This window comes from Miniopterus natalensis, chromosome 4 (assembly GCF_054644295.1).
Source record: "Miniopterus natalensis isolate mMinNat1 chromosome 4, mMinNat1.hap1, whole genome shotgun sequence".
In the NCBI taxonomy this organism is placed as follows: domain Eukaryota; kingdom Metazoa; phylum Chordata; class Mammalia; order Chiroptera; family Miniopteridae; genus Miniopterus; species Miniopterus natalensis.
Genome location: NC_142084.1, coordinates 7,927,967 through 7,945,436, shown reverse-complemented (window position 1 = coordinate 7,945,436; position 17,470 = coordinate 7,927,967). Strand labels below are relative to the sequence as shown.

The 17,470-nt window shown below is 59.6% G+C and overlaps 1 protein-coding gene across 1 annotated transcript in view; it reads right to left on the bottom strand.

Annotated features, from left to right (window-relative positions):
• Positions 1 to 17,470, bottom strand: part of FLT4 (fms related receptor tyrosine kinase 4) — a 43,751-nt gene that overhangs the window by 7,882 nt on the left and 18,399 nt on the right. The window contains exons 9-28 of the mRNA XM_087816243.1: positions 16,016 to 16,170; positions 15,766 to 15,928; positions 14,216 to 14,339; positions 13,053 to 13,161; positions 11,689 to 12,051; positions 11,393 to 11,539; positions 11,175 to 11,306; positions 10,005 to 10,111; positions 9,595 to 9,730; positions 9,010 to 9,114; positions 8,552 to 8,665; positions 8,309 to 8,397; positions 8,029 to 8,179; positions 7,418 to 7,512; positions 6,914 to 7,036; positions 5,679 to 5,790; positions 4,438 to 4,537; positions 4,040 to 4,145; positions 3,367 to 3,515; positions 2,332 to 2,452 (exon numbers count right to left, since the gene is read on the bottom strand). Coding sequence (XP_087672369.1) covers positions 2,332 to 2,452; positions 3,367 to 3,515; positions 4,040 to 4,145; positions 4,438 to 4,537; positions 5,679 to 5,790; positions 6,914 to 7,036; positions 7,418 to 7,512; positions 8,029 to 8,179; positions 8,309 to 8,397; positions 8,552 to 8,665; positions 9,010 to 9,114; positions 9,595 to 9,730; positions 10,005 to 10,111; positions 11,175 to 11,306; positions 11,393 to 11,539; positions 11,689 to 12,051; positions 13,053 to 13,161; positions 14,216 to 14,339; positions 15,766 to 15,928; positions 16,016 to 16,170 — 2,701 coding nt within the window. The remainder of the gene's footprint in view (positions 1 to 2,331; positions 2,453 to 3,366; positions 3,516 to 4,039; positions 4,146 to 4,437; positions 4,538 to 5,678; positions 5,791 to 6,913; positions 7,037 to 7,417; positions 7,513 to 8,028; positions 8,180 to 8,308; positions 8,398 to 8,551; positions 8,666 to 9,009; positions 9,115 to 9,594; positions 9,731 to 10,004; positions 10,112 to 11,174; positions 11,307 to 11,392; positions 11,540 to 11,688; positions 12,052 to 13,052; positions 13,162 to 14,215; positions 14,340 to 15,765; positions 15,929 to 16,015; positions 16,171 to 17,470) is intronic.

Genomic DNA, 17,470 nt, shown 5'->3' with positions numbered 1-17,470 from the left:
GCTGTAAGCAAATAAAGCTACCTTGTGACAACCACGTGTCATTCTTAAATAGAGCAATCCAAGCAGTGAACTCGCAGTGACAAGTATGGCAACTCAGATGGACTCTCCTAAAAGCTGTCCCTTTCAGCCTGGTTGGACACTTGCTGAAGCAGTGGGCAGCAAGCAGCAGCTCGCCCGGGGCCTGCTCGCTGTCGTCTCCACTGGATGGAGAATCTGCTCCGCAGGAGAGCCTGCTCGGTGCCGACCATCAGAATGGCCGCCTGGAGTGACCACCTAAACCTGTTTCATTCAGTGTTTCAGGGGGAGGTGGGGAGGTGAGCCCCTGTGGTTGCTTTAATTAGCATTTCTATTCCTGTTTGGGGGTATAGGGTTGTCAGAAAGGTGGTTTCAGTTCTGGTGCATGTTTGATTTCTGGTTGGTCGGGCAGGAACCGTCTAGGATGCCAGATTCAGAACTGAATAAAAAGCTCTGTCAATTTGACTTCAAGAACTTAAGTACTTATATAAATAAGGAAATATAACAAACGGGTAGATGGTAGGAAGCTGCCTGTCCTGTCCAAGGCGGCCTTACTCCAGGCTGGGAACCTACGGTGGGTTTGGGGAGCACTGTTCTACGTGCAGCTTCTTTTCTTCCTTGGGTTTTAGCACTTACTACCCACACACTAGCTTCTCCCCTGCAACGCCCACCGCTTCCACCAAGGAGGGCACTTTCTGGAGCACCCGTGCCAGGGTTGAACCCGATGGGAAATGGGAATGGCGCCCCAGCAATTCCCTGAACAACCACGAGCTTCCCATCAGACAGGCTGCACCACCTTCACTGAGGAGGAGCCCTGAGCTCATGGTCTCGAGCTGAGCTGAGATAAAGAGAGGGTCTTTCACCTAGAAGACAAGCAAGGCTGAGCAGCGAAGATTTGGCCATGGGGACTTGGGGGCCAGGCCATGGCTAATGGTGGAAAAAATACATGCTTGCGGTTATATGGGAAGAATTACTAGTTTTATCTATGAGATCTTCGAATAAGACTTTCACTGCTCTGAAAAATAAGAAAAAAATTACATGCCACAAATCTTCAAAGAGTCCCACTGATGTAAAGAGATGTTCTATGAGCAGGTGTGATTTCAGAAATTTTACCACCAGTGTGGTAACACAGGCCAAATATTCTAAGAGTATTGAAAACAACACACACACACACACAAAACTAAGATTATCTGATTGGATTGGTGCCAGAAAAAGGGAGAAAAACATGCTATGATTTAAAAATGTAGTTTGAGCAAACTTCACTGGACTTGCAAAACTAAGCAGGTAGAATCAATCACATGTCTGTATTTTGAGTAACAGAAGCCAAAAGGGTGGGCTTCCTAGCCACGGGGTATGTGAGAAAGGTGGAAATAACGAACTACTTTAGTAAGGTTTGGAGCGGTCCTGAGAAGTGATTTACTGGTTTCTTATACATTCACCTTCAGGATGGTTTTGAGGTCACTGACTCTGGGCAGGTGCACAGTCACGCATTCCCTGTGTCAGAGTCCAACCAAGTCCTGAGGACTCCTGAGACCTCAGCCTCTTTTCTGAGCAGCCCATTAGCTCCCCTTCCTCTCTCTTCTAAAGTTGTGGGGGTGGCGGGAGGTGGGGCAGGTCGAAGTGAGAGAGCTCGCTCTCTGCATCCACAGTCAGGAAAAGGTGCTTCTAAGCTGTGTCCCCTCCTTGAGGGTGGCCCCCACTCAGCTTGGGCACAGGCCCCTGTGGCTTTGGGAGTCTGCTGACTGGCAGTGGGATGGGCTGCCGGGCACTCACCCTGCTGCGGAGGCAGTGAGAAGTAAGCAGCCCAGTGATTTGTCACAGGCAGAGGCAGCCACGGAAGTTTAGGAACAGACACCGCACTGTTGGGGTGCAAGCTGGAGGGAGACAGGTGCAGGGAGGCCACACCTCTTTTTAGCAGATTGGGCCTGAACTGTAGCATGCTAGCCAAGCTATAAAACGAGGTATCCTGGGCTTGTCCTCTGGCTCTCACAGTCCCACTTGTCTGGACAGGGTGGGGCCAGCCTTGGGGAGGCCTCCTCAGTCCCTCTTCTCTAGGAGTCCAGAGCCAGAGGGCTGAGAAGAGCCGGGACCTATAGCTGCTGGAGCGAGGGCCGTGGCTGTATGCATGAGGAGGGCACCGGCAAAGCAGCTGAGAGACTGGGGTACTGCAGGAACCCCCAGCCCCCAGCATGGTGAGGCGCAGCCTGAACGCACCCAGGGACAGCCGGCTCCCTTGCCTGAGCTGGTTCCTGCAGCCCGCCTCCTACAGAGAAAGCCTGGAGGCCCTGAGCTGGGGTGCACAGCCCTCCCACTTACCACCGATGCCTTGTAGGTCGTTGGGGTCATGGGAAACTCTTCGAACGTTTTCATCCCGGAGGAACCCTGGGTCTGAGCCCCTCTGGCCAGGCTCCCAGGAAAGGACACACAATTGTAATATCTGTGGGGAGAAAACAGAAAGTGCTGAAGAAATGCACCCCAGCATCCCTCCTGAAAGCTCGAGCCCCCTCTCCCACCCTGTCTCCTGCTGGGAGGGACCCAGGTCTGGGGTTGTGTGCTGCCCTGGCCGCCCCCCTGGGTACCCTCACACTTCTGCAAGAGGATTAAACCTCCCGAGGGCACTGCTGGGGACAGTGCAGAAGGGGAGTGGCGGCACCCAGCGGGTGTGGAGTCTGGGGAGGCCTTCACCAGCCCCGTGCCAGGCAGGCAGTCCTGCAGGCCACCGCCTGGCCTGCGAGTGCGCACGGGGGTGTGCGTGTTGAGGGGTTGATGGAAGGAGCCTGGCGAGAATCAGCTGGCTGTTCCTGTCCTGGGGCCTGGCTGGGATCTGCACTGGGGCAGAGGGGCAGGAGTCTCAGAGCCTCCCCCTCAGCAAGGCCAGTGGGAATGAGGTGTCACTAAGAGAGCCCTCCAACTGGAACTCTGGGACCCCAGGCTACGTTCTCAAACAGAGATTCTGGTTAGTGGGTGGCCTACCCTCCTCTCAAGGATCCCTTGGCGCTCATCACCCCTCCCTTTTCTCTTCTTGAGATGCAAAGCCAGCCTGGCTACTGTACCCCAGATGGGCATTCCCTCTAAATTGGAGAGTCAGGGGGGCTGGGAGTGCAGGAAGACGGAGGGCAGAGAGAACAGCAAGGAGCAAAGTTGCAAGGCCAGGTGGCCCTGCAGGCCCCCCTCACCCGACCAGGAGGGCATTGCCAATACCAGCACTGCCATCTGAAACTGCTTTGAAATTACAGCGATCTCTCAAGTCCTTGTCGTTGGCTTTATCCTTGATGACTGACGATAAAATACACCATGCCTAATCTGCTTTCTCCTCACTAGGGGGAACCCCTGGACCTGGGAGGGGCTGACCTGGCAGCCAGGCTGTGCCGGTGCAGGCTTGGCCAGCTGCCCTCCTTGGTGGCGTCAGCCTCGGGGACATGCAGGGCTGTGGTGGACGCCTGCAAGAAGCTGCCCTCCTCCAAGCTCAAGCTGCAGGGTGCCATGCAGTCCTCCTCCTCCTGGTGACAGGAATGGGAGAGGTGGCTAGGGTCAGAGGCCACCGTGCCCCCTCAGCCCCAGCCCAGCACTCAGGGCTGCTGGAGTCCCCGACCTGAGAAGTGCTTCCCTCTGAGGGTTGAGCATTAAGTGAGCCAGGGGAGCAGGCCCAGCAGGAGCATCCCCAGGGCGCCCCTGCTCTGCAGCCTCAGGAACCAGCACCAGTGCTTCCCACCCTCCTCTTGAGGCCGAACTGGATGCCAAGTGCCATGGCCTGGGTAGCAGGCCTCCCTGCTCACTGCTCCAGGTCCCAGAGCACCGTGTGACCCTAAGCCAGTCCTGAGCGCCCCAAGGGGAGTGACCACAAGGCAAGGGCTGGTGCAGGGACAGAGTGGCAGCAGGTGTGGGAAGGGGGGGTAAGCAGGGAGGAGGAACACATCACTCTTCTGCCTGGAGCAAGGGACTCCTCCAGGGCCAACAGGGCTCTCACCATACCACATGACAGCCCAAGTTGCTGCAGCAGGACACAGCCGAGAGGGGCACTCACCTGCCAGCCCCCACCCTGGAGCAGGTCCCCCAGTATCTCCACCAGCTCTGAGAATGCAGGCCTCTCTTTGGGGTCTCCAGACCAGCAGCTTAGCATGATGCGTCGTCTGGAGGGAAATGCTGCTGGGCTGGGGTGTGAGGGCCACACCCTGCACCAGCAGACCCGGTCCCCCCACCTCGGCCCTCACACCCACCTGCCTGTCCCCTATCCCTAGGGCTCAGGCACCCGCTGTCCCTCCTGCTTTCAGGAAGGAGAGGGGTAGAGAGAGAGTATGTCTACAGGCCTCTATCCCCACCCCTGCCTGCATTACCTCCCTACTCCTGCCCCCTACCTGCATATCTACTTCCGTACCCACCTCTCCTGACCCCCAAAGCCCGCTTGGTCAGCAGAAGACTCACATGGCAGGAGTGGCCAGCTCTGGGGCCCTCATCCGGGTGCCCTCTTTCAGCCGCTGGCAAAATTCCTCGTTGATCTGCACCCCTGGGTACGGGGAGGCCCCTGACAGCAGGAATGGGGTGGGGGTCGGTGGGGGGCAGGCAACTACTGCTCAGCCCAGCCTCCCAAATTGCCTCTGCCCTGGGGTACTTGCCCAGTAGCTCCTGGCAGGGGCCCTGGCAGGGGCCGGGGCAAGGCACTCCCCTCCCCCAGGGCCAGTTCTCTTTTGGGGTAAAATAGGAGGGAGGCACCGCCTGCTAGAGTTGCAGCAAGCATCAATGCTTTAGTGAAAACAGGGTTCTGGGATCATCAGGGTCCTAGGGGCCTTTTGGTCTCCTTCTGCCCCCCTAGGGCAAGCCACACAGCAGTATGAGCCAGACTGCTTCCACCCTTGCTCAAAGCCCAGCACAGCTCCCATTAGACTGAATTCCAGATACTCACCCAGCCTGCATGGCCCAAAGGAGCTGCAAGGCCACCTCTCCTATCTCTCGCTGTATCTATTGACCCCAGCCCTGCCCACCTCCAACCTTTAGTGACCCTGGGCCTGGCTGCCCTCTGGCCCTGGCTACTGTCCTTCTAGGCCCACTTGCCTCACCCCACCCCTTCACCAATCCAGCCCCTCCCAGACCCTCTGGCTCACACCTAGCATCCTTCCTGGGCACTCCCTGCTCTTGCTTTAGTAACAGCATCCATCCCAGTGGCCATCCAATGCTTTTACTTTCCCACTTGCTCACTGCCTTGCCCCACCCTAGCATAGGGGCTTTATCTTGGTCCCAGCAGGGCCCAGGTTCCCATGTGGGGCTTGCATAAGTAGGTGGAGACCCAGAGTGAGCACTGAGCCTCCTGCAGTCCTTTCCCCAGCTCTTGGGCAAGAGCAGCATCCCCACAGCAGATGAGAAAGGGCTCAGCCAGGGAGGGAGATTTTGGAGGACCCACTATGACTCTCCCTCTGAGACCTGTGGTGAGTCAGGGGGCTGCCAAGTGAACACAGGCTCTGTCCTGGCACAGGCTGGAGCCCAAGACCCTCCAAAGGTGCCAGGATGGCCCATGCAGGGGGATAGGGAGGGGGGTTCTCAAAACACCTGCCTCACAACGACCTGGCTGTATGCTCCAGGGTTGCCCAGCTCCCTGCACCATAGGGGCTGGTGGTGCCTGGAGCCTGTGAGCCCACCTGTCCCCTCCCTGCACCCTGCCCTGCACTTACCCAGGGAGAAGATCTCCCAGAGCAGCACCCCAAAGGACCACACATCACTCTGCGTGGTGTACACCTTGTCAAAGATGCTCTCAGGCGCCATCCACTTCAGGGGCAGCCGGGCCTGCAGGAGGCAGAGGAAGTGTGTCGCACAAGGGAGGGAAGACAGGAAGAGGCCAAACCCTATGCAGCCACCCTCCAGCCCCTAGTTTCTCCTGGACTCTGGGGCCATGCCACAGCTTTTGGCTGGCTCCTGCAATTTGCCCTGCTCCCGTCACCCCCCCAGAAGATACTTGGCACCTCCCTGAAGGCTTCCTGTCTGCTGCTGTCCTGGGTCCATGCAGCCCCTCTTGGCCCCTGCACTCTCCCAGAAGATCTTGCACCCGTCCTCCAGCTCCAGACCCTCAGTCCAGCTTCTGGAGGAACTGGGTCCCTGCAGGCCTTCTTTCCCCCACCTCATCCACTCACTTGGACCCCACACTTGGAAGCCCAGTGTCACTTCCGGCCCCTCCTCCTGTGGCTCCTAATGTACTTCCCACCATCTGTCTCTCTCCCATTGATGACCTCTACCTGGGATCCCTAAGGGCCATGGCCCTTCCTCACTGGCCTCCACATCCACACCAGCACCCCACTCCTATCTTCTCATAAACCCCAGGGGGGCTTCTGGAATGCACTCCTGCCCCTCACTTCCACACATCCCACCTCCTGCCCCTCACCTCCAGACACCCCACACACCTGCCCCTCACCTCCCTGTGCCCCTACACCTGTGAATTAGAGTGAAAGAAAAAAGCCTTCTGCATAGTGGCCTATCACAGACTGGACCCATCCTGGCCCTTGCCTCCCTCCAGCCCTCTTCCTTCTCTGGGGCAAACACTTAATCAGCTGTGGGTACTCATTCAGGTGCCTGCCTGACCACCTCTGAATGCCACCAACAAACACACGGCAGCTAACAGCCATGTGCCTGCCCTGCACCTGGCCAGTCCATCTCCAGGGTGGACACCATGCAGGGTGTCCCTCTGCATGTGCAGCCCCCACAGGGCAGGGACAGGAGTCAGTGTCCAACTAATGGACCAAGGTGCAGGCCAGATACAAGCTCCTATTGGAGCAACCTGGTCCCTAGACCTCAGCTCCTGTCCCCATATGCCTAGGTGGGTCATGTGGGTCCCCACAGGCTTCAGACCTTCCATGTGGACAGCAGTGAGCCTCCCACACCTCTCCTGGAAAGGAGGCCCACGGCCTTCACTCACGCTGCCTTTGCGCACGTAGTCAGGATCCTTATAAATGTCCCGGGCCAGGCCGAAGTCACAGATCTTCACCACATCGCTTTCTGATAGCAAGATATTCCGAGCAGCCAGGTCTCTGTGGATGCACTAGGGGCAAGAGGAGGTGCGAGGGGCAGTCAGTGAAGGCCCCTTGGGCTATGGCCATGACCACGTGGGCCCTGCTCCTCCCACCACAGATCTTTGTGCACCCCCAGGACTCCCCATGGAGAGTGCTGTCCCATGAAGTTGTGGGGACAGCCGAGGAGGCTGAGGCAGGCCAAGCTGATTCCACATCCAGCTCTGCCACAGATGAGCTGGACATCTTGGGAAGTTATATCCACACTGTGGGCTGTCTTCTCCTCTGCCAAGTCGGGGAGACACCTGCCTCGACCTCGGGGTCACTGTGGGGTGAGCTAGGGCTGCTCACATCATGGCATGCTGGTGGGTCTGTGCCCTTCTCCCCTCTGAAGGGCCTGCCAGGGCAGTCACCTTACGGGAGGCCAGGAACTCCATCCCTCGGGCCACCTGGAAGCTGTAGCAGACAAGGTCTTCCATGGTCAGCGGGCTCAGCCACAGGTCCTCGGCTGCATAAAGGAGCAAGGTGGGCTCAAGAGAGGGTCCCCTCCATGATTCCCATCTTCCACGCCACCCCAAAGGGAGTGTTTGTTCATCCAACCCTTGCTGCAGCTTTCTGGGCCAGGCCTCTGAGGCCCCTGGCACTAGCTAAAAGCACCTGGGCCCTCTCTCCACGACTCAGTCTCCACTCTGTACAACACCCACTACTTCCAGGTCAGTGAATACGGCTGCATTGCTGGACCTCTGCACTTGCTACGTCTACTTGTCTGCCCCCCCCCCCTTCTGCAAGGCAAACTCCTATTCATCCAGTGATGCCCAAATCAAACATTAAAAGTTTCTATGAAAACTGGCCCCAAGGTGCCCTCCCTTCCTAAGGCAGAACCCATTACATGCTCTCCCCTGTAAACCCCTCTTCCAGCTAAGCTCCTCCGGGAGGGCCCTGGGCCACATTATCCCACAGTCCCCTGGTCATGGGGCATCATGGTGCCAGGCACATTTGGGGCAGGAGGAAGCCAGGCTCTTACCTTCTTGGACGGGAGTGGCCCGCCCCGCCTCGCCCTTGCCCATCAGGAGCCTGGTAAAGAGGGCCCTCTCACTGCTCCCGGGCCTCCTCCGATCAGCTTTGGCACCCTCCACCATGGCTCGGAAGCGCCTTCGCCGCTCGGGGGATTTCTCCTGCGGATAAATCAAAGCGGGTCCGAAGCCTCTTCCCTCCCCTCACCACGGCAGAGGCATCACCCCCTGCGCACCTCGGCACCCCGCGGCCTCACCGCAGCACTCTGGCCCTGCAGGGTGCCCACTTACTGCATAGGGGCTGAAGGCCTCCCGCTTGGCGCGCAAAAAGTTGGAGAGGTTGCCGTACTTGCAGAACTCCACGATCACCATGAGGGGGCCTGGGACACGGCAGGGCGGAGGCCGGGTGCTTGGTGAGCGAGGCCCCCCGGGAGGGCCAGCCCTGCAGCAACGTCCCCGCCCACCACCCCTCCTCTGCCCCAGCTCGGCAGGCGCCTCGCGCCCCCCCCCTCCCCGGGCGCCCAAGCTCCTCACCGTTAGGCTTGGTGCACGCCCCCAGGAGGTTGACCACGTTGAGGTGGTTACCAATGTGGATTAGGATCTTCAGCTCCGACATCAGGGCGCGGTGCTCGCTAGCTGTGGCGCCCTCTGGAGGTGACACAGGGCTTTCCCTTGGTGCCAGGTCCGCCCGCCTGGGCCCCAGTCCCTGCGCTTAGCTAAGTCACCTTTGGTGCTCTCGCCAGCCACCGGGACGCAGGGTCCCCAGCGCCGCCCAGCCGCCCCTTTGAGGCAGGAAGTTCAGGTGGGATTGGGAAGGATTACTGCGACCTGAGCCCCAGGCCCAGCTCGGGCTCCTATGGACTCCCTGCAGAACCTTGGGTGAGACCCTGGCTCTGAGCCTCAGTTTCTCTTCCTGCACCACATCGCTCCCAGCCCACCCAGAGCTGCCGCTCCTCGCCAGCTCCGAGGCCCCTCCACCGCTGACCCCACACCTTTCAGCATTTTCACGGCCACAGTGTCACAGCTGCTGCCCTTGTTGATTCCGAAAGCCGAGGCTTCCACCACCTTCCCGAAGGCCCCGTGGCCCAGGACTCGCCCTGTGGGGGCAGGGAGCAGGTTCCAGGTGAGCGGCACTAAGGTAAGGGTGGAGACGGATGGGCAGCAAGGGCAGCCTGCGTGGAGGGCCCGGAAGGAAGGCCCAGGGCGGCAAGGAGCCCATCTGCCCAGGACAGGAAGGCCCCGGACAGGTTGGGAACCCCTCTGCCAAACAGGAAGAGCCTGGAGAGCAGCGCGGGCAGGAGGAGAGGAGAGGCAGACAGGAAAGCCTGCATCCTCTCCCAGCAGGTGCCGCGGCCCACCCTGCTCGGAGCAGCGGGGGGTGACCTCCAGGGCCTGGGAACTGGGAGCCCTGGCTGTGGTTCTGGGGCTGCACTCTCAGATGGGCAGGGCAGGCCGGGGGGGCCAGGCGGGACTTTCTGGCATGAGTTCTGAGAGTGGGTGGGTTGCAGGGCTCCAGCCTGCTGCTGCCTCTGTCAGGTAGGACAAGGCGGGCGGGGCGCGCTGGGTGCTGGCCTCACCGAGGTGCAGCCGATCCCGGGGGAACTCCCACTGGCTGGCATCGTAGGACAGGTATTCACACTGCTCCTCCAGGGGTACCTCCCCGGGGTCCATGATGATGGACAGGTAGCCGGTCTTGATGTCTGCGTGGGTTGGCTGGGAGCAGGGGTGGGGACAGCCCATTGGCTAGGGCACACCTCCAGGACTTGGGTGACACTGTGTCCAGGACAGACGGGCCCTCCTTCGAGGCTCCATCAAGGAGGGGACAGTGGGGCCATCTCTGGTCGAGTGAGAGCCCCACCGGGAGGGGCAGGGAGATTTCCGGGGAGGTGAGGCCTCCAGGTGAGCCGGGACAGGGACCTTACTCCTTATGTTTGGGGCTGGCCAGAGTGGAGAGAGACCCTGTGAGGAGCTGGGGATAGGAGCTCACCCTCCTTATGTTGCAGAAGATGATGAGGAGGAGGACCCAGAAGAAGACGGCTATGACCCCGGTGCCCACGAGGATCACGATCTCCATGCTGCCTCGGTCCTCGGAGCCTGGGCGGGCAGAAATAGCCGTGTGTGCGCCTCTGCATGTGTGTGTGTGTGTGTGTGTGTCTGTGTGTGTGTCTGTGCCTCTGTGTGTGTGTGTCTGTGCCTCTGTGTGTGTGTGTGCCTGTGCCTGTGTGTGTGTGTGCGCCTCTGTGTGTGTGTGTGTGTGTGTGCCTGTGCCTGTGTGTGTGTGTGCGCCTCTGTGTGTGTGTGTGTGTGCCTGTGCCTGTGTGTGTCTGTGCCTCTGTGTGTGTGTGTGCGCCTGTGTGTGTGTGTGTGTCTGTGTGTGTGTGTGCCTGTGCCTGTGTGTGTGTGTCTGTGTGTGTGTGTGTGCCTGTGCCTCTGTGTGTGTGTGCCTGTGTGTGTGTGTGTGCCTGTGTGTGTGTGTGTGTCTGTGTGTGTGTGTGTGCCTGTGCCTGTGTGTGTGTGTCTGTCTGTGTGTGTGTGTGTGTCTGTGTGTGTGTGTGTGCCTGTGCCTGTGTGTGTGTGTGCGCCTCTGTGTGTGTGTGTGTGTGTGTGCCTGTGCCTGTGTGTGTGTGTGCGCCTCTGTGTGTGTGTGTGTGTGTGCCTGTGCCTGTGTGTGTCTGTGCCTCTGTGTGTGTGTGTGCGCCTGTGTGTGTGTGTGTGTCTGTGTGTGTGTGTGCCTGTGCCTGTGTGTGTGTGTCTGTGTGTGTGTGTGTGCCTGTGCCTCTGTGTGTGTGTGCCTGTGTGTGTGTGTGTGTCTGTGTGTGTGTGTGTGTCTGTGTGTGTGTGTGTGCCTGTGCCTGTGTGTGTGTGTCTGTGTGTGTGTGTGTGCCTGTGCCTCTGTGTGTGTGTCTGTGTGTGTGTGTGTGTGCGCCTCTGTGTGTGCGTGTGTCTGTGCCTCTGTGTGTGTGTGCCTGTGCCTGTGTGTGTGTGTGTGTCTGTGTGTGTGTGTGTGTGTGTGTGCCTGTGCCTGTGTGTGTGTGTGTTGCGGGGGCACCCCCCGCGAGCGCCCCCTTCTGGTGGGCACGCCTGTCGTGCCGTGGCCACAAGAAGGCGCGCGGTGCGGGCGGGGGGTGGGGCGGCCGGGCGCGGGGCGAGGCCGGACCTTCCACGGCCACGCTGGCCGAAGAGTTGACGCAGCCCTTGGCGTTGCACACGCTGCACAGGTAGCGGCCCGCGTCCTCCTCGCGCACGCGCTGGATGCTCAGCTTCTGGTTGGAGTCCGCCAGGTCGATTCCTGCGGGAGTTGGGGCGCAGGTTCGAGTCCAGGCGGGGCCTTGGCCTCCTGCACCTCCGCACCCCGAGTCCGGGGCCGCTCCCTACCGGACTTTTCCTCCAGCAGCCTCTCGTCTTTGTACCACATGATGCTGGGCACGTGTGTCCCCGCCACCGGGCACCGCATCTCCAGGGAGTCGCTCACGTTCACCAGGAGGTCGGTCAAGTTCTGCGTAAGCCGCGGGGCTTCCAGGGCTGGGGGCAGGAGTCAAGAGGGAGCTAAGTGGGGTGCAGAAAGCCAGAGGCCACCAGGAAGGGGGCCTCCAGAGAGGAGAGGGTGGAGACTGAGGGCACGAAGCTGAACGAAGGGGCCGAGTTGGCCCCCTTGGCCCTGCCGGCCTCACCGTGCACCGACAGGTACTTCTTGTGGCAGTGCTTGTCGTGGCTGTGACGGTCCTGCACCTCGCACACGTAGTCGCCCTCGTGCTCGGGTGCCACGTGGGGGATGGTCAGGCTGAGCGTGGCGTGGCGCGCCCCCGGCGCCGCCTCCTCCAAGCTGGCGGCCAGCGGCGTGGCAAACAGGTGCACGTTCTTGCAGTCGAGCAGCAGCGGGTTCCCGTGTGCGTCGTGCAGTGTGGACAGGTTGAGGCGGTACCAGCGCAGATTCTCGTAAGTGTAGTTGTCGGCCTGGCAGCTCAGGCGCACGGCCTGGCCCTCTAGGGGCTCCTCCGATGGCTCCGATTCAATGCTGAAGCCGTCGGGGATGGCTGGAGCGGAAGGGAGAACCGCCCTGACATTGTGACTCGCCCGCCAGGTGCTTGCTCTTCCTTTCCCATTGGCCTTGGGACTCACTCAGCTCTCAACCAAAGGTACCAGTCAGGTAGATGTGGGCCAGGGACACCACCCAGAGTCTTCTTTACCCCTTCACCCCCCTCACTGACCAGGGACTCCGATCCACAGAAGTCAGCCCCACAGGCTCTCCTCCTGCCTGCCTCCTTCCAGCTCTCTCTTGGACATGCCCCAGCCCACTCTGTCCCCACCTTTCCCAGCTGCTGCCTCTCCCAGTAGCCCCATCAGTAAGATTTTTGTCACCAGACCCAGGGTGGGCCTGAGTCTCCATCCTGCCTTGCCACCGTCCTCCACACCCCACCACTGTCCTCTCCGTGGAGCAATCTCATTGCTTCATTAGCTTTCAGCTTCAGCTTTCTTGCTCCGATTTCCTCTGGCCACTCCTCGTCAGGCTCCTGTGGGCTCCTCTCCCTCTCCCCCACCCAAAGCATTCTCTCTGGCTCCATCTCTCTTCCAGCACCCCTCTCCCAGACACCCTTGGGCCCAGTGACTTCCCTTTCATGGGCTTCTTAACTCTCCTGAGGTCAGTAACACGTTTGAAAAATCTGAGGAATCTATGGACCTTCTCCCCATGGCAACACACACCCATGAGCCACCTCTTCAGATCCAGGGCTTGGGAAGAGGGTGGGAGGGAGGCAGAGTTAGGTGGAGCTTCAGGGAGCAGGATGGCACCCCTGGTGAGGAGGTGCCTCCAGGACTTAAGGCAGAGGGTGCCACTCCATCCCGGTGGACCAGCATGGTCTCCAAATCTATCCCTCTTACCCAGGCGCAGGGCCTCGTGGGCCCTGGATATCTCTCCTGGGTGCCCCACAGTCACCAGAACCTGAGTGGTTCCCAACCTGGTCTCATTCTTCTCTCCCAGGAGACTCTCATACCCGCATGGTCCCTGACCTCCACCACAACCGCCCAAGTCACTCACTGGTCACGTAGAAGTAGATGAGCCGCTCGTCTTGGCCCACCTTGTTGAAGACCATGCATTTGTACATGGCGGACACATTGGCGTCCTGGATCACCAGCTTGCTCACCGTCTGGGCAAAGCACAGACAAAGGATCTGTTTCCTGCCTGTGTCCCCCCACCCAACCTTCCCTTTCTGCAAGGAAGCCGTTGTGCCCATCAGAGTAATGGGGGAAATGGAGGCTCTGAGCTGGAGGTGATGGAGTTCAAGGCCAGGGATATAAGGCATGGAAGAGAAAGTAAGGCCTTCAGGTAGCAGAGGGAGGGGCTCGTCAGAAAAGTCAGGGGACAGTGCTATGGACAGCTGGCATCAGCAGTGGCTGGGGTCAGACAGTGGCATAAGGTACGGCCAGAAAGACTTCTGGCTGTAGATGTGCTTAGGCTGTGGCCATTTGAGGAGAGGACAGGGGCCTAGTGGTGCTGGGCCAGTCCAAGCCAGGGTCAGGATTCAGGCTGGGGTCACATCAAGGGTCAGGCTGTGGCCTAAGATGAGCAGCAGGTCATCGTGTGAGATCCTTGCAATAAGTGCACATTTGCTCCAGGGCTGCCCACAGCACCTCTCTCAGTGCCCTGGGTAGTGGCAAGAGGAGGGGCTGGGTCCTAGACGTCCAGAAGGACTCTGGCCTAGGGGAGTAGGAAGCTTGGAAGCAGGGAAAGGAAGAGGGCCACAAGCCCTGCCTACCATCCAAAGAACCCCCTACTTTAAGCTGGGCACTTCCTGGCCAGGCCTGGAACAGGAAGAGCTCTGGAGGTGTGTAGGAAAACAGGAAGTGACTGTAGGAAGTGGGTGCCTTTGTTCAGTCCCTCCCCTGCCTGGCCTCTTCTAAGTGTTGCCCCCAGGCTGGGCCGGAGCTCAGCAGCCTTTGGTGGGGACCAGGCCAGCCCCCAGCCTGGAGCCAGTGGGCAGCTGGAGCCCATGAATCTTATCTGTCTTTCTTGGGAAGGCAGCCGGAGGTGCTGCCCCCGACATGCGGGCAGGAGAGCTGAGGCCCGGAGACCTGCAGAAAGGCCACGCACTCAGCTGCTGTGTCAGAGCCCTGCGGGCCTGGTGGAAACCGAGGCGGGAGAGGGCTCCCCCCCTTCCCTTCGCCTTCTCCCTGCCAGTCAGCAGCATGGCTGGCCCATACCTTGTTCTTCCCCTCCACAAACTCGGTCCAGCTGTCTAGGCTCTCAATGGGGTTCACAGCGTCCTGCGTGGTCACCTCTCTCCAGTCCCGGCACTGTGGCATGCGGTCTCGCTGTTGCCGCCTGCTGCTGGGGACCAGGGTGGACAAGGACCAGTCAGAGGCATGGGCGGGGAGGGCCCACAGTGGGGATAAGGTTGAGCCTTTGTCATATTCAGGGCTGTCTTCTGCATTGCGGTGGGTAAGGCTGGCCTTTGGCCGGGGTGAGCAAGGGGTAGGAGCATTTGCTTCTGGAGCACCGTCTCCACTCTTTATGTCCAGGGCCCTGTAACCCACCCTGTGGGGGCTGCCAGACACAGCTTTCTGCGGCTCCGTGGTTGCCCTCCAGCATGTTGTGCCCTCCCAGCCCCCATTCACATGTGCGCCTCCTGCAAAGTCACCCAGATCCCCAAGGGAGCAAAGTTAGCACTCCTGCTCCAGGAAGCCCTCTTCCCTCCCTCCCTGCAGCCCCTCCTTGGGCCAGGTGGGATCTGGGTCTCCCACTAGGATTTGGGGCCCCTGGGGAGGCTTGTATCTACCCCTAGCAGAGCACAGCGGCCCCAGAGCACTGGCAGTTGGTAAAAACTAATGGTAAAGCATCAGAGGGAAGCAAATTTGAGGTACCAGCAGTGACCCACAGCCTTGTGATCTAGAAGAATCTCTTATGAGCCTTGGACATTGTGGGCTCAGGCCCACAGGCCACCCCTACTTAGCCTTCCACGCTGATCATGCTGGGGCCACAGCCCCTCTACCAGTGCTGCTGCCTTGTCCCCTCCCTTGGTTCCCAGCTTCTGTCCTTCCCTAGCCTGTGACCGACCATCCAACCCGCTAACAAGGATCTCTTGCTAAATGGCAAATATGACCTGAGACTCCTCTGCTCAGCACTCTTCCCTGGCTCCCTAGTGCCTTCCAGACCTCTGCCTACTTTTGCACCCTCCTCTCCTGTCCCCTGCTTGTCCAAGCTGTCTCTGCCCTGAGAGTTCTCCCCAGCCTGTCTGTCCTGTTGGCGCTGAATTCAGTGTAAGCATGGCCAGCAGCTAGGCAGGCTCTGCTGCTTAAAGCTGTGACCTTGGAAAAGTCACATCCCTTCTCCAATCCTCAGTTTCCTTTTCTGTAAGGGATGATTGTAAGTGCTGCACAGATGAGCTCATGAACATGGGCATGCTTGGTGTGCCATGTGGCTCAGGACAAATCTCGTGAAAAGTGGCCCAGTTCTGCCCGCTTGGCAGGAAGTGTCCTCCTGGATGCCCAGAGGCATACTCCTTGGTTCTCTGATGATAGTTTTGTGCCTGGGGGCTTTGCTCTCCAGGTAGGTGGGTGGGCCTGACTAATGCAGGGAGGGTCTGAGCCTTGCTCAGATGGGATGATGTCAGGGATTGGCTACAGTGCAATCATGCCAGGGTTTGAGTTTAGAGCAGGGCTCCTGGGAGGGGTGAGTGGCAGTGAGTGGAGGTTATGGCTGAGTTTGGGGACAGGGCTGGCAAGTAGGGAAAACAGGCTGGAGCCACACTCACAGGCTGCGCTGAGTGAAGGTCTTGCAGGGCGTCCACGGCCGCCAGTACCACTGGACGCTGAGAGGAGGGGGCACCCCGTAGGCAGTACAGGTGAGGGCCTGTCGACTGTGGCGGGAGTAGATGCTGGGGGAGGAGGCCTCCTTCTCATGGATGTTGGGGGGCACTAGAGGCACAGGCAGGCAGTTGGTCAGCCGGCCACTTGACCACACCCACTGCCCACCTACCCCTCTTCCATCCCACCCACCCCTACCATTCACCACCAGCTCCAGGCTGATGTTGCGCTTCAGGCCGGCCATGGAGTTCCACAGGGCAAGCGTGTAGATGCCTGCACTGGCCTCTGTCACTTCCTTGAGCACCAGGGCATGTGGACTGTGGCGCCCCGAAACAGCCTTTCTGTCCTTGTACCTGGCCCAGGAAAGGAGTTCAGGGTGCTTCATGGACCCGGCCCAGCCCCATCCAGGCACGCTTTCCCTGCAACACCCCAACCCCTACAATGGGAATGTACTGTCAGGAGGCAGGACCCCTGCAGACCAGGAGGCTGCTGGGAACAGGGTAGGGCAGCGGACTCTGCACTGGGGAGCAGATGGCCTAACAGCTATGGAGGTGGTCTCCATGCATGACCACAACCCCAACAGGCTCAAGAACACTGAGGTCTGCGACAGCATGCTTAACAGTCCCTGCTCCCCACTGCTCGGTGCATGTGCCTTCTCTCTGGCCATCTGTGGCCAGGGCCAGCCTTCGGCAGCCAGGCTCAGAGGCCTAGCACAGGAGTGTCCTTCCCCCTTCCCAGTAGGCCCTGTCTCTTTCTCACAGGTTTCAGTGGTGGGTGCAGTGAAGGAGGGGAGGTACAGTCCCCGGGGAGCACAGCCTGGACCCTTACCATGTTGGGGCCTTGCCTCTCTCTCGACTCTGCTCTTCCTGGAGCTTGCACTCACTGTTCCCCCCTCCCTCCAACATGCAGTCAAGTACCCAAGCATCAGACATAGTTGTTCTGTGAGCCTGGGGTCACAGGGCAGGGCAGGGCCGTGCCGAAGCCACACAGCCTGCGGGCTCTGGTACAGAGTCCTGAGTCTGCTGCCTGCCTCATCTGTGATCCTAGCAAAACCCTTCACTATCTCAAGCCCCGTGTCCTCATCTGAAAACCGGGGGAATGAAATGCACCTTCTGGCAAGGCTGTGAGGTCTAACAGAGGTCTGGCACTTGGTGTCAGCCTCCTGCTGTGCACACAGAGGGCGCCTCAGAAGCTAAGGACCAGCCTGTGTGTCAGCTCCGTTTCCACCCATTCACTTATTCATAATCATCACTTACTCAAAGCATGGGCCCCTGTGGGGCTGTGGTGACCACTAGTGCCCTGGGGAAAGTGTCTCCATGAACAATGGGGCCAGCTGAGCACTTCTTGGAGGGAGATGTTGGCCAAGTGAGAAGAGAAAGACCAGATGTGGTGGGAATGGGATATGCAGCCAGCTGATCGAGGATCAGGCCTGGGCCAGATCCCAGGTGCAGCACAACCAGCCAGCCACCCAGAGCAGGGTCAGTCCTGATGGCCTTGGAGGACAGGAGCCAGGGCCCCAGGTGTCTCCTGGAGGCCACACCTGTGAGGGAGCCTCCAGGCTGCATCAGTGCCCTTCAGGACCCTGCCTTAAGGGCCTTGGTCTTGCACCAGGTATCCCCGATGGACCCCAAAGTCTGTGGCCTCAGAGGCAGG